Source organism: Oncorhynchus mykiss, chromosome 7 (genome assembly GCF_013265735.2).
Source record: "Oncorhynchus mykiss isolate Arlee chromosome 7, USDA_OmykA_1.1, whole genome shotgun sequence".
NCBI lineage: Eukaryota > Metazoa > Chordata > Actinopteri > Salmoniformes > Salmonidae > Oncorhynchus > Oncorhynchus mykiss.
Window position 1 is genome coordinate 72,495,973 of NC_048571.1, and position 15,142 is coordinate 72,511,114.

A 15,142-nucleotide genomic window follows, 5' to 3' on the forward strand; every position below is an offset into this window, starting at 1 on the left:
TAAAAAAACATTTTCTTCCTACTGCACATGGCCCAGCTTTCTGGGAAGACATTTGTCAAAATTACTCAGATAAATCCTTTAAACTTTTAATTAGCCAGTGTCATGCATGTTTTATTATGGGAATTACATATCTAAGGAAATAAATCTATTTTGCAGTGTTCATATTTCCAATAATAAAAAGATAAGTCATTGAATATTTATTTTGTTATCAGTGTTGTTACTTTGACTTAACGTTACATCACCCACTTTAGAGTAGACTATTTTGCTTATCTGCTCTCTTTCCTCATCTCCTTTCCTTCCCAACAAGGAAAGTAATACAAAAAAAAAAAGACTGGAAGTGACGCAGAAACATTCCCTCCATTTGACGGAAGTGAGGGAGAGGCTGAAAGCTGTGTCTAGCTTTTTCAGCGTGAGAGAGCTGTTTGTGTTTTGAAGGCATTCGTCGTCAAAGGATGTTACCACTTCCTAGATTTCAATCGACATCACGCTGAAATTACTCTGGGTATGGCGATAGTGAATGCGCTTTCAAGCATGTAACAATCAAATGGAAACGTGACAGCACGTATGGCGTTTTGTAGCTAGCTATCTGATATTCTGAAGGGCCTTAGCTACGACTAGCATATCACCGCCTCACACGCTGGAATGTTCTGCCAAGCTCAATACTTCAACCTGTTTCAGATATGACATGCTGCTATTTAACAGGAAAGTTATAAGTGAGTTGTCGGCTAGATAGCTACGGATGATGACAGGACGTCGTTGGTGTAAACAGCTCGCTAACAGCTAGCTAAGCTATATTGGTTTGGGAAACTGACGCCAGCCTCAAATCCTACCATGCTCGTTTTCTATGTTTTAAAAAATAAATAAACTGGGTGGTTCGAGGCCTGAATGCTGATCGGCCGTGGTATATTTAAGCAATAAGGCACGAGGGTGTGTGTTTATATGGCCAATATACCACGGCTAACGGTTGTTCTGAATCACGACGCAACACGGAATGCCTGGATACAGCGCTTAGCCGTGGTATGTTGGCCATATACCACATACCCCCAAGGTGCCTTATTGCTATTATAAATTGGTTACAAACGTAATTAGAACAGTAACAATACATGTTGTCATGCCCGTGGTCTACGGTCTGATATACCATGGCTGTCAGGCAATTAGCATTCAGAGCTGAACCACCAAGTTTATAATTAAGCTATAATGACTGGTGTTTGGAGGTTATATTGGCATGGGGTGTTAGGAACGAGGCAAAGTATTTTATGCAACGGGTTAGCAACATATTCAAATAATGATTGACATGTTCATGTTACTTTGATTAACTTATTCATACTCTTTCATCCTTCCACAAGCTATAGTCCTGACAATTTGTGTTGCTATCCAAGCTGGCTGGCTGGTCTTTCGTTCTATCAGTTCGGTTGCCAGAGACGCGACCCAGTCATTCAGTATTTTTGTTCTGTATCTATGGACGCGACCCAGTCTTTCGTTCTAAATGTTCCATTACCATACTGGCTGGCAACGTTCTTATCCCTTGCTTGCTGGCTAGCCAACCATGGCTAATTTAGTTACGCCAAACAGTGCAGCCAGAATAACAACAGTAGCTGCATTTGTTTAAGCAGCTTTCTAGTGACATTTATTTGTCTACATCCATAACAATGAGCAAATGAGACGTGCTTTCGCCTGGCATAGAAAATGTGCTCTCTTCACGTCACTGTTGTTGATAGGAGCTAGCCAACAACACAAACACAATCACTTCAAACTGAAGCTGGAAAGTGTAAACAGTATTTTAGTTTCGTTGTAGCTTTTTTCAATTGACATTTCTTTGTATATATCCGTAAAAACAATACATGAATCTGATTCATGATTTCTACTGGCTGAGAAAGGCTGTATCTCATCCCGACTCTTGACGTTCCCATTACAATGGGAAAGCTGGGACTCCCAATCACATCCGGTTGTGATACAGCCTGGAATCGAACCAGGATCTGTAGTGATGCTTCTAGCACTGAGATGCAGTGCCTTAAACTGCTGTGCCACTCAGGAGCCCATAAATGTGAGAATGTCTAGACGCTTTTTATAGTGGGGATCAACTTTATATATTGCCCGGCTGGGTTGATGAGACAGTGGATTGCGTAGTCACATGGAATGGGCATGAGTAAATGGGCATTTTAACGTCAGATTTAGCCGGTGGTAATTTGTGGAATAGACACCGGCTGGAAAGTGGTTTTAACCAATTAGCATTCAGGATTAGAAGCACCTGTTGTATAACAGACCGTATACCACGGGCATGACATTTATTTTTACTGTTCTAATTTCGTTGGCAACCAGTTTATAATAGCAATAAAGCACCTTGGGGGTCTGTGGTATATGGCCAATATACCACGGCTAAGGGCTGTATCCAGGCACTCCGTGTTGCGTTGTGATCTTGAACAGCCCTTAGTCATGGTATATTGGCCACATACCACACCCCATCTGGCCTTATTGCTTGAGTATAGAATACTAGATGAAAGACCACTAACTCATGCTAAATAGTCACAAATGGCTAGCTAGCTAGCAAAAGATGTCAACATAGCTAAGACTGCAGGTAATGTGGTCTCTCGCAAAACCAGCAGCTGCCAGGGAAATGTTTGTCACCATTCATCCATATCTAGCTTCTAGTAACTTCCTTTCTCTGTAATTCCTTTAGATTCTAGCTAGCTACTGTCTTCTACTTGATTAACAACGTCCCTGTCTCGAACTGTCAACACCTTCATCGAGCACCAACTAGCTACAGCTCCTGGGTGCAGTCTGGCCAAGAAAATAATGTCCTACAGTTGAAGATGGGAGGTAGTGGCTCCAAAACCAAGGGTTATTGGCCTTTTGCTGGTTCAGGCAGTGTTGATGGTGATCCAACCAAAGACGGAGTCGACGAACAGTCGCTGGCGAGGCTCCGAAGTTTCCAAAGGGCGACGCCCTTCGTGTTTACCAGACAAAGGTAAATACAGCATCATAAGTACCTATAGTGCATTCGGAAAGTATTCAGACCCCTTGACTTTTTCCACATTTTGTTACGTTAGACGTATTCTAAAATAGATTTTGTTCAAATTCCCTCAATCTACACCCACAATACCCCATATGACAAAGCAATAACAGGGTTTTAGAAATTGTAGCATACCCCTTCTTCTTGGGTATGACTCTACAAGCTTGGCACACCAGTATTGGGGGTGTTTCTCCCATTCTTCTCTGCAGATCCTCTCAAGCTCTGTCAGGTTGGATGGTGAGCGTCGCTGTGCAGCTATTTTCAGGTTTCTGAGACTTGTCCCGAAGCCACTCCTGCGTTGTCTTGGCTGTGTGCTTAGGGTCGTTATCCTGTTTGAAGGTGAACCTTCGCCCCAGTCTGAGTTCCTGAGCGCTCTGGAGCAGGTTTTCACCAAGGATCTCTCTCTGTACTTTGCTCCGATCATCTTTCCCTCGATCCTGACTAGTCTCCCAGTCCTTGCCGCTGAAAAGTGTGCAAAGCTGCCATTAAGGCAAAGGGTGGCTATTTGAAGAATCTCAAAAACAAATCAAAATGTATTTTATACAACACTTTTTTGGTTACTATATGATTCCATGTGTTATTTCATAGTTTTGATGTCTTCACTATTATTCAACAATGTAGAAAATAAAGAAAAGCCCTTGGTAGGTGTTCTGAAACAGGTAGTTTTTTTTTTTTTTACACCTTTATTTAAGGCAAGTCAGTTAAGAACAAATTCTTATTTTCAATGACGGCCTAGGAACAGTGGGGCTGTTCAGGGGCAGAACGACAGATTTGTACCTTGTCAGCTCGGGGATTCGAACTTGCAACCTTTCGGTTACTAGTCCAATGCTCTAACCACTAGGCTACCCTGCCGCCCCCAAATCTGTGGAGAACACCTAGTCTGATTAATCACGCTGTTAACACAATTAATTGGTATATACAGCCTCAAACTAATGCTTCCAAAATAATTAAAATCTTCCTTACAAGAAAGAATGTTGAATAAAATTACATTTTAAACTTATTCTACTGGTTGTCTGTGTGGTTTGATCTTCAGCTGCTTGAAATTTGACCAAATATCTACAGGAAAGTATTGTTTACTCAACTTTTTAGAGAGCCATTAGGTGTATGGTTCGGTTCATCACCAAAGTAAAGTTTGTTTTATGTTGGATATTTGGTTTTCTCTTGTCAATAGCCATTGAACCAAGCATGCCATGACAATGAACATGTATATATTCTGAATTGGGAGGATGGAGAACAATTGAAATTGGCATACAAAAAAGGTGTCTATTTGTTCTCCATCCTCCCCTAATTCAGACTGGTCAACTGTTCATTGTCATGGAATGCTTGGTTCAATAGCTATTGATGAGAGAACAGAATATTGAATATAAAACAAACTTTTCTTGGTACTGAACCAAATCAACCCGGCTCTCTAAAAAGTTGTGATAAGCAATACTTTCCTGTGGATATTTTGTAAAAAATTTAGAGCAGCTTGCGGATAAACCTCACAATTGGTAGAGTGAGTTTAAATGATATTATATTCAACATTCTGGCTTGTAAGGAACATTTACACGATTTTGCAGGAATTAGTCCAAGGCTGTATATACCAATTAATTGTGTATTACAGCCTGATTAATCAGACTAGACCACACCCAGCAGTAACCCTTATGTCTTATCTGCTTTCAGCTCCCTGTACTTTGACGAGGATGGAGACCTGGCCCACGAGTTCTATGAGGAGACGGTTGTGACGAAGAACGGCCGCAAGAGGGCCAAACTGAAGAAGATCCAGAAAAACCTCATACCTCAGGTAACGGCCCCCTCTGTCAGGTAACGGCCCCCTCTGTCAGGTAACGGCCCCCTCTGTCAGGTAACGGCCCCCTCTGTCAGGTAACGGCCCCCATTTGGAATACAACATTCAGGGGTGTATTTGCTAGCAACCAAAAGGGTGAAACAGGGAAGTTCCTGTTTGCTTCCAATCTGAATTTCTCCATTAGAAACTCTATTGGACACCCCCCTAGTATGCATGATGAAAATTGTCCCACCCCCACACCAGTATATCCGATATGGTGAAATCCAATATCCTGATCTCACATCTGAATGTTTAGGTAACTAATGAATGATCATGTGCTTTAGTTTTAGTTGTGTTCATCATTCTGTCTCTTTTGTTTTTTTTCCATATAGGGAACCATAAAGCTGGAGCACCCCTGCATCCATGTGGATTTCCCTGTCGTTCTCTGTGAGGTTTGATGAAGTCTGTAGCCACGTTTTGAGACCAGACTCAGACTAGCCAATGTGTCAACTCCGTCCCCCTGTTTCCCTCTCCACCTGTACTTTACCCTGAAGCCCTCTAAACCACCGTGGTCTCCCTGTGATGATGTTTGGCCGGAGCCCTGACCTGTGATGATAGACAGGCTGTCTAAACACATTATTGTGTTGAGCCCCTGCATGTGGACTCTGTAAAGTGTGGCCTGTGTGAAGTCACGTTACACAAAGTAGTACCTGGCCACTTACGGAGACCGTCGATGATCTGTGAAACACGTCAGTTAAGATGGCTGAAGACATAATTATTGCTCACGTTACCCTCAACCTATTCAATATATACAGTATGTGTGTTAGTGGATATGGAATGAAGTGTGACAACAGCTTGTCTGGCTGTCTCACAGCAGCAGTGTGCTCTGGTAGGAGGATCCATTGTACTTTGTAAGAAGAATGTAATGGGACAATTTGAGTTGAACCATGGGCTGTTAAGTAGAGTCCCTCAAAATAGGCCGGCAATCCTATATCTTTAAACCCTGCCCTAGAGAGTTAATTTACCATCTGTACGCATTAAGGGGTGAGATTTTCCGATACCTGTTCAGTCTTCAGAGCTTCCAGAGTAATGATAGGGCTTCAGCTATTAGGGCCATATCCTGAGGTTAGAGATATAGGAATATTTTATGCACATTTTATGTTTACAAGTAAAACAAAAAAAACATCATGGCTTGATATAATTTCCACCATGCGTGACGATGGCTCTGCTTCTCATTTCCCCATGATGGAGCTAGACAATTGGTGGCCAATGTGATCTAAGCTTATCTTAATGTGACGTGTTGTAATGTTTGACTGGCTGTGGTGATCATGGTGTCAAGACCAGGGCTTTATGAAATGTTTGAGTATGGGCTGATCTAGAATCAGTTTTAACCTTTGAGATCATCATAGTGAATCACATTGACATTAAAGGGACGGGGGACGGGCTGGGGTTTGATCCTAGCTCGGCAATCCTACTGAATAGCTTTTTTTTTTTTTGCACGTGCCCAGGCCTCAGACACATGTACAGAGAAGCACGAACTTTAGTCCCCTGGGAAAGTCCTCTGTTCCTTCACTGCTTTAGCGTGATACATTTCACTGTTAATTTATTTTAACTGTTATAATGGCATTATTTTTTAATTACAACTCAAAATGTATCCAGTTGGGTCGTGGTCCCTTTGTCTTCTACATACCATTACACGAACTGATGTCTCCCTCTTTCAACTGTGGAATTTCTGTGTTCTCTTCTCCCCATATCTGTGTTCATGGATAGTGTTATGGAATAGGTTACTTAGTTTAGACAGCTCACTTCCACACTCCATACCCCCGTCAGGGGGCAGCAGCAACCTTGTCCAGGTGTTGAGCCTGGTTGATAAGCACATCAGGTGCTGCCAATTCAGTTGGTCAATAGTCGGTGTCCCAGCTTGAGAGCCATGAGGCTGCTGGGTTGGTTTGGTGGCCATGAAGCCTTTCGTTTTGATGTTGTCTCTTTAGTTTAGGTATGCCTGTTTGTAGTTTTTTATACATTTGTTTCCGTCACCATCTGAACATAATAATCCGCTTGGGCTCGCCAACCCAAAGGAGTCAAGTCAGAGCTGGACCTAAGGCAAGGTTGCTGTCTTCCTGGGCACATGTGCACCCAACACGGTCCTCAAACACAGATTTCTCATACAATGAACAAAAATAAACCCAACATGTAAAGTGTTGGTCCCATGTTTCATGAGTTTAAATAAAAAATCCCCAAAAAGTTCCATATGCACAAAAAGCTTATTTATTTCGTTCTGTGCACAAATGTGAGCATTTCTCCTTTGCCAAGATAATCTAACCACCTGACAGGTGTGGCATATAAAGAAGCTGACTAAACAGCATGATCATTACACAGGTGCACCTTGTGCTGGGGGCAAAAGGTCACTTTAAAATGTGCAGGTTTGTCACAACACAATGCCAATGATGAATTGAATGTTAATTTCTCTACCATGAACTGCCTCCACTGTCGTAATAGAGAATTTGGCAGTACTTCCAAACAGCCTTCCAAACAGCAGACCACGTGCAACCATTTCAGCCCAGGACCTCCACATCCGGCTTCTTCACCTGCGGGATCATCTGAGGTGGGGTGTGGGTGTGCTGAGGAGTATTTCTGTCTGTCGTAAAGCCCTTTTGTGGGGGAAAACAAATTCTCATTGACTGGGCCTGGCTCGCCAGTGAATGGGCCTGGCTGCCAAGTGGGTCGGCCTATGCCCTCCAAAGCCCACCCATGGCTGCACCCTTGGACAGTCATGTGAAATCCATAGATTAAGGCCTAATGAATTTATTTAAATGGACTGATTTCCTTATATGAACTGTAACTCAGTAAAATCTTTGAAATTGTTGCATGTTGCATTTATTTTTGTTCAGTATATAAACACACATTCAATCACGTTACAGACCATGTAACTAGGCCTGAGACCACTATACAAAGGGAGTGCAACAATATCAGTAGGCTAGTTATCTGTTTGGTAACAATAGTTGTGCCTGATTCAGCCACAAGGGGGAGTATTTGTCATTTGATCTTTGCCCTTTAGCCTCCTGTACTAGTGATTGGCTCAAGCTTTTCCCCTAGCGACCCCAACAGAAAGGCAATTCCCTCTGCCCAATACAACATCATTGTACTGACCAACTGATGAGAGCATTGCTCCAAGGGAAATTTTCAGACGTTGTACTTTTCAGATTACTTTATCGGCCAGTCATATTGAAGTGGTGGAAGCCTGCCCTATCTAACGGGTGTATACTTCCAGACCTTTGCCTAAAGTGGAAAAGATCAACATTGGGCCAGAGCACATTCATGTTCACAATGGCACAATCTGTTTAATCACCATGTCCACAGACACGCACCTCTCTAGCCTGCCTCTCAGGGGGACGTTCATTTAATTTCCGAGCCCCCATTGGCTACTCACCCACACACGACAGACTGAGATCCCTGCAGACAGCAAGATAGGTTTTAATTGGGTAAGGGGTGGGAGTTTCTAATCTTATAATCTACGCCATATGGGCCCATCATGTCTGTCTGTTTCATGGGCTTTTGTCTGATGAATTGCTTCTTGTATCCTCAGTTAACTCTGAGCTCCATGGAAGAGGTATACATAGTGGTAAAATCTAGCTAGACATGACGGGAGCCTTCTAATGTAAATGTCTCTATTGTAAATAGAAGGCTCTGTACATGACTGTGCTTGAGTTCTGGGCACAGATGACTCCTGCAGTGTCAAGCCATATTATAAAAAATCATTTTACACTGTTAGGAAAGTGATTGGGCATGTTTGACATTGCAGCCGATGTGATGCATTTTCAGTCAATTGTGACTGAATGATCTACAAATAATATTGAGTAATTATTTATGATGCAAGGTTATTTGTAGATCAGTCAGTCAGCAGTCTCATGCAAGGCTGGCTGCAGTTTCGAACAAGCCCAGTAACTCATTGTTTGACAACCAGGGTGGTACAGTGTCTGGGAGGATAGGATGGAGTTCAGCAATCATGTGAGGGTGTGTTTCTACATATTATAAATAACTTCTAAAGTGGTCCTTCCGCTCTGTCACTATTCTAGGTTTGTTTGTGTGTGTGTGTGTGTGTGTGTGTGTGTGTGTGTGTGTGTGTGTGTGTGTGTGTGTGTGTGTGTGTGTGTGTGTGTGTGTGTGTGTGGTGTGTGTGTGTGTGTGTGTGTGTGTGTTTTGCACATAGCATGCCGTTCTGTTGTAAATTGTGTTTGTCTGATTGCTAGCAGATGACCCACAGTACTTACGCTGTGACTTCATTAAACTTCAGAGTAGTGGATAGATGCCACAGACGCTGCTTCTGCTGCAGTTTCTATACTGAGCATGTGTCATCTGGAGAACACTACTTGAAAAGTTGTAATTGTCATCCACTAAATTGTGTCTATGAAAAGTGAATTGTAGATATTGCATAGAACTTTGTTTCACTAAGATTACTAAAGGCACTACTTCAAACATTATTTCACTACAGAGGTTAACATTAGATCTGGTTGACAGGCTTGAGAGACATTGTTTTGCGTCTCACATTATAAAACTATTGAAGGCTGTGAAGCTCTGTGTTCACACGAGTGTGAGTCTGTGTGTGCCCTTGACCTTGGCGCATTTGGCAGCTGTAGATTGCTCCCAGGGCAATACCACTATGTTCAGCAACAGCATGTGGCATGTCCTTGGCCCTGGTGTCACAATAGCGGGTACTCTGCTGATGTGCGGTCAACTTTGTCACGCTGTAGTTGCAGCCACAGTCCACCAATGTTGTTATGGAAGGCGTCTTCCTGTCCCCCGTCCTCTATGGGTCTGGACATTCTAAGAGGGGAAATTGAAACTTGGGAAGGATGTCACTGACACAGAGTGGAGGAAACAACCCCAACTACACTCCTAGAAAAAAGGCTTCCAAAAGGGTTATTCAGCTGTCTCCATAGGACAACCATTTTTGGTTCCAGGTAAAAACCCTTTTGGGTTCAATCTAGAACCCTCTGTGGAAAGGGTTTTATATGAAACCAAAAATAATTATTCTAAGGGTTTTCTTATGGGGCAAACCAAAGAACCCTTTTAGGTTCTAGATAGCACCTTTTTTTCTAAGAGTGTACTGCACAGGAAACAGCAGAGGCCAACTCCCACCAGGGGTGTTTGAGCAGGTATACTGGTCGGTGTGTTGGTGTTCGTGGGGCTACCTTTCACTCTCATACTTTTTCCTATTTATTACTCATGAGGAAGGTGGGTCGTTCCACCTTCAAAAACCACAATAAAGAGTTTTTCTACGGCCACATCTCAGATTGTTCTGAAAGTGTTTCTGTTGTTAGAAACAGTTAAGATTAGCATTTCTGCAACATTATTTTGTTGAACATTTTCTGAGAAAATAAGTTGATTGCACCCAAATATGCCATTTTAATTTAACCTAACATCTGGTTTGGACCAAGCTTTTTTCTAACAGTGAGGAGGAATCCAGAGAAATTGACAAAAGCCACCCAGGGTCATTGAAGTTGTTAGGTTTATGTCCCATTCTACATCCTACATCACCTAACAGCAGAAACAGCACCATCTAGTCAGACCTGGTAATATCAGTATGTAGGATGGGACATAACTTCAATAACACATTTTTCTGAACAGGGCGGGAAAAAACGTACCAAATTCACTGAGAATACATTACATGAATAACAAATTCTCAGAGCCGCAGCTGCATACTAATTCTCCGACATAGAGAACTGATGTTGTATACTCATTGTTAGGGTAGTATTGGTGTGGGTGGCTTTCGACAATTTCTTTGAATTCCTCATGTCTTACTCACTGTTAGAATTGGATGTTAGGTACTTTATTTATTGAATATTATATTTCTCATATAAATGAAAATGGCCAATTTGTGTGCAATCAATTAGCTTAATTTCTCAGAGATCAAACTATATTTCAACAAAATAATGTTGCAGGAATGCTAATCTGTTTCTAACTACAGAAATGATTTCAGAACCATCTGAGATGGTGGGTGTCATGGCTTGTTGATATGACATGGAATAACTCAGGTGTCTTTTAGCACCCTGTTCTTTGCCCATCTGAAAGTGTATGTTGAGTGTGTTTGTTTGTCCTGCAAAGAAGTCTGTGTTATTGTCTGCTTAGAGGATAAAAGAATGCTGTGTCATGGTCCACTTCACTTTATTGCTTTTATACAAGGTTTTGTTCTTGTCTTTTCAGCCTTCAAAAAACTCTGCTGTGAGTCGCTGTGTGCACTGCGTCACAGGAGGGAGATTAAACAACGGTTAATAGTTTGTTTTATCTCTGTACTTTTACACAAAGCTGCCATAATATTCCAGAGGTTTGGTGAAGGGCTATGCACAGGTGAGATGGAAAGTTTTGTTTTTTTGGTAGGTTGTGTTCTGAACTTCATAATCTTTCTTTGGGGCTTTCAAGAAACCCCAAATTCTCTTTGGGTCCAAAGAAAAGGGATAATGAGTGTCTTATTTGTTCACGTTGGCTTTTATACAAGCATATTGTTTTTATTTCACATATTGTAGGCCTTATTGTGGCAGTCTCTGAGTATTTATGAGGAAACTCAATGCCCATTCCCTCTGGAGGACATTTTTATTTTAGTTTAGGGAAAGAACAAGTATTAGTAGAAGAAGAGCTCTTTCTAGCATCACACTTCGAGAAGGGAACCATTATTTTTTCTGTCCCTGGCTGTCATATAGCAAGGTGCTCACTTCAGAATGTTTTGCATAGTACTTATTGTAATTGTCATTTCAAAGATTTTTGCTTAATGTTGCAATTAGTGAATTACCATGAAACATGTTTGTGGGTGGGACTGGAGCCAACCAAACTGTAAACAAATGTAAACACATCAGAAAGCCAAAGGATAGGAAAGAAAACGAAAACCAAAGAAAAACTAGAAGCTATTTGGAAAGCCAATGATTCAAGGAGCCATTTTCCACATCCTGGTGTGGCTTTTCTGTTATCCCTGGCCATCTCGTATGTCCTAACAGACCTGTGGTTTTATGGGGATGTAGATTAATGCAGGGTCAAAGGTGACATTCTCCCAGCTGGACAGTCAGACCGGAGTCTTTGAACCGGCCCTGTCTCTCGAGTTACCTCTTCAGAGTTGGGAATTCTAAACTGTTACATTGTGCATGAGCGGAATGCAAACCATTTTGATTGGAGGCATCCGAAGGCTCTTCCCAGTTCTATCCTATAGTTATGTAATGTGAAATATGATGGTGGCAAGGAAAAGGATAATTACTACCATCACTAGCAGTAGCTACACATCCATAACACAAGCTGAAAGTCTGTACCAAGATAGCCTTGACTCCAGTCGTTCTATGTTTATCCATAGAAACAAACTAGAATATTGTGTGATGTCTGGTAGCACGAGACTAGTACAAAGTTCCTGCTAAACCCTACATATATTTCAGACTGAGTAACCTGATGAAGGTCAGAACTTGATGATCATAGTTAACATAGTTAATACTGTGATTGTTACCCTAATTTTACCCTTATCCATCTCACTTCAGCACCAACCCCACTAACTGGCACTAATGATTATTCACAAGCCTAGCTTCTTAGTTTAGTGACTGTTATTGGCTTTGATCTATGACCTTGCTTTTGCCCAGCGTATAAAAGCAGCTTTTGTTTCTGCCTATACAGGGACACACTAAGGACAGTGTCTATCACGCAATGAGAAAGTGTCTATTATATAGGGCTCAACACAATGCAGCACAAAGTGGCAATGTTCCTACCACAGAGGTCTTTTGTGTCAACAGTCACCCAAAATACCCAATGCAAAGAACAGTATGTACATTCATGCTCATTTGAATGTACTTTCAACAGCATTTAAAGTGCTGATTAGACTAAAAACTATGGGTGGCAGGAGACGTTTCACGCTAGCCCCAAGCGTTATCGTGTGTGTGTGTGTGCGTGTGTGTGTGTGACCCCAGGCATACTCTTTCCCCCAGTACAGGGTCAGAATTAACTTTATACCCTGAGCAGGACAATAGCTGGACAATGGGAGACGCTTGAGGTCATACTGCAGTCAAAAACAAAGGAAACCCCCGGCTTCGACACTAAACCCTAACATGTGCCTTATCTCTCTCTTTCTCTCTCTCTCTCTCTCTTTCTCTCTCTCTCACACACACACACACACACACACACACACAAACACACACACACACACACACACACACACACACACACACACACACACACACACACACACACACACACACACACACACACACACACACACACACACACACACACACACAGGATTTTTGTAGGGTTTGGGCATTGTCTTCTAATAATTAGTCTAGTAAAATAAGTAATATTCATGCCTCAGAATTGATACTTACAGTGCCTTGCGAAAGTATTCGGCCCCCTTGAACTTTGCGACCTTTTGCCACATTTCAGGCTTCAAACATAAAGATATAAAACTGTATTTTTTTGTGAAGAATCAACAACAAGTGGGACACAATCATGAAGTGGAACGACATTTATTGGATATTTCAAACTTTTTTAACAAATCAAAAACTGAAAAATTGGGCGTGCAAAATTATTCAAGGGATTGTCAATGCAGGGGGACCCAGGACACTTTAGCCAACATTATAGTGGGGAAAGAAACTGGTCTGTACAACACATCCAGTCCTCTTCTGTGGATTTGCAAGGAAAAGGAGTCTAGCCTCTGTTGAGTAAGTGGGAAAAACTTTAGAGACCGATTTATTCAACATTTGACTATAACATATTTGTCTGGATTCCTTTTTTTTTACTCCATTTCTTACTATGCATGCATCCATCATCTAAAAGTAATGTGCTCTACTCCTGAATCAATTAACCAAGGTTGATTACCAGTTGCATTTCAGACACCATTTCTCATTGTCTGCTTGTCACGCCCTGACCTTAGAGATCCTTATTATTCTCTATGTTTGGTTAGGTCAGGGTGTGACTCGGGTGGGAAAATCTATGTTTTCTATTTCTTTGTGTTTTTGGCTGAGCATGGTTCCCAATCAGAGGCAGCTGTCTATCGTTGTCTCTGATTGGGGATCATATATAAGTTGTCATTTTCCTTTTGGGTTTTGTGGGATCTTGTTTTCTGTATAGTTTATTTTGCCTTACAGAATTGTACACTTTCGTTTTTGTCTTTGTTTGTTGCTTTAGACACAACTAGCTTTTGTGTTCGGTTTATGTTCATTGTTTTTCCCGGTGTTACGTATTCAAACCTACTATGCTGCACCTTGGTCCGGTCATTTATCATCCAACGATGAGCATAACACTGCTATGACAGGAGGCACATCACATTGATGCCTTTTGTAAAATGTCTAAACATATCACACACAGTGTGTTAGGTCATTTTAATTTGATAATATTCCAATTTACTCTAACATCTATTTTCATGTGTTTTCAGCTTCTTCATAGTTGTTTCATGTGTGTAGTCTATGCATAGGAGATTCTTGTCTAAAAGTTGTGAGTTTTGTTAGCATGCTATCAATTAGGGAGTGTAGCGTAAAAAAAATCCACCCCTAAACTTCCCCGCTAGAGAGTTTCTTCCTTGGATAACTACTTCAAACTACAAAACACATTTCCACAACATTTTTGTCATTCCTCTCTGCACTGCACTGCCCTCCTCTCAAAAAACACTCTGTCAAATCCCCTCTGGTTTGCTGAATGATTTGTTCCTGTCAAGTAGATTCCTGTCTGGATTTCACAACAGTGGACCCTAGGCCAGACTTCAAAGCACCACACATCTGTGCCTGTAGCTGCCTAGCTGTGTGTGGGTGGCATACTAAGGCACTGATTGCATTGCTGTCAATGCACTCTACTGTGGTCAATCATTCAATCAAACTTTATTTGTCACATGCGCCGAATATAACAAGTGTAGACTTTACCATGAAATGCGTACTTACAAGTCCTTAAACAACAGTGCAGTTCAAGAAGAGTTAAGAAAATATTTACCAAGTAGACTAAAATAAAGGTAATAATAAAACGTAACACAATAAGAATAAGAATAACCAGGCTATATACAATCAAATGTATTTATAAAGCCCCTTTTACATCCACAGTTGTCACAAAGTGGTTATAAAGAAACCCAGCCTAAAAGAACAATTAAGCAATGAAGAGGTAGAAGCACGGTGGCTTCACTACTACTGTAGTTTACCTCCAGGTGTGTGTTAGTAGCAATTCCTGGTTACTGCCCGCTCCACAGGGCTTAGAGAGAGGGGAATAAACCATGGACATTCAGTGGCGATAGACCAGACTACAGGCAGATACACCTGGCACTGATGTAAAGCAGGCAGGCCCTGTTTACATTATACGTTACTTTAAGGTAACGTGTTCCTTGTACTGAAATTACATCTGCGAACAAGCAAACAGAGTAA

The 15,142-nt window shown here is 41.6% G+C and overlaps 1 protein-coding gene across 3 annotated transcripts; it reads left to right on the forward strand.

Annotated features, from left to right (window-relative positions):
* The first annotated feature begins 344 nt into the window (after positions 1-344).
* Positions 345-7,023, forward strand: LOC110528440 (tumor suppressor candidate 2). Of its 3 annotated transcripts, none has more exons than XM_036984020.1 (4): positions 345-502; positions 2,678-2,965; positions 4,673-4,793; positions 5,168-7,023. In XM_036984020.1, exons 2-4 carry the CDS (start codon positions 2,811-2,813, stop codon positions 5,231-5,233), a joined length of 342 nt encoding a protein of 113 aa, XP_036839915.1. In that variant the 5' UTR covers positions 345-502; positions 2,678-2,810; the 3' UTR covers positions 5,234-7,023. The 3 variants fall into 3 exon arrangements, with proteins under 3 accessions (XP_036839915.1, XP_036839916.1, XP_036839917.1); XM_036984021.1 differs by lacking the exon at positions 345-502 and adding an exon at positions 511-713; XM_036984022.1 differs by lacking the exon at positions 345-502 and adding an exon at positions 2,354-2,575.
* The last annotated feature ends 8,119 nt before the right edge of the window (positions 7,024-15,142 follow it).

Coding starts and splice junctions, on each gene's coding strand:
- LOC110528440 (XM_036984020.1), top strand. CDS start 2,811: ATGGGAGGTAGTGGCTCCAAAACCAAGGGTTATTGGCCTTTTGCTGGT. Junction 2,966..4,672: donor TTCGTGTTTACCAGACAAAG/GTAAATACAGCA, acceptor ATCTGCTTTCAG/CTCCCTGTACTTTGACGAGG. Junction 4,794..5,167: donor AGAAAAACCTCATACCTCAG/GTAACGGCCCCC, acceptor TTTTCCATATAG/GGAACCATAAAGCTGGAGCA.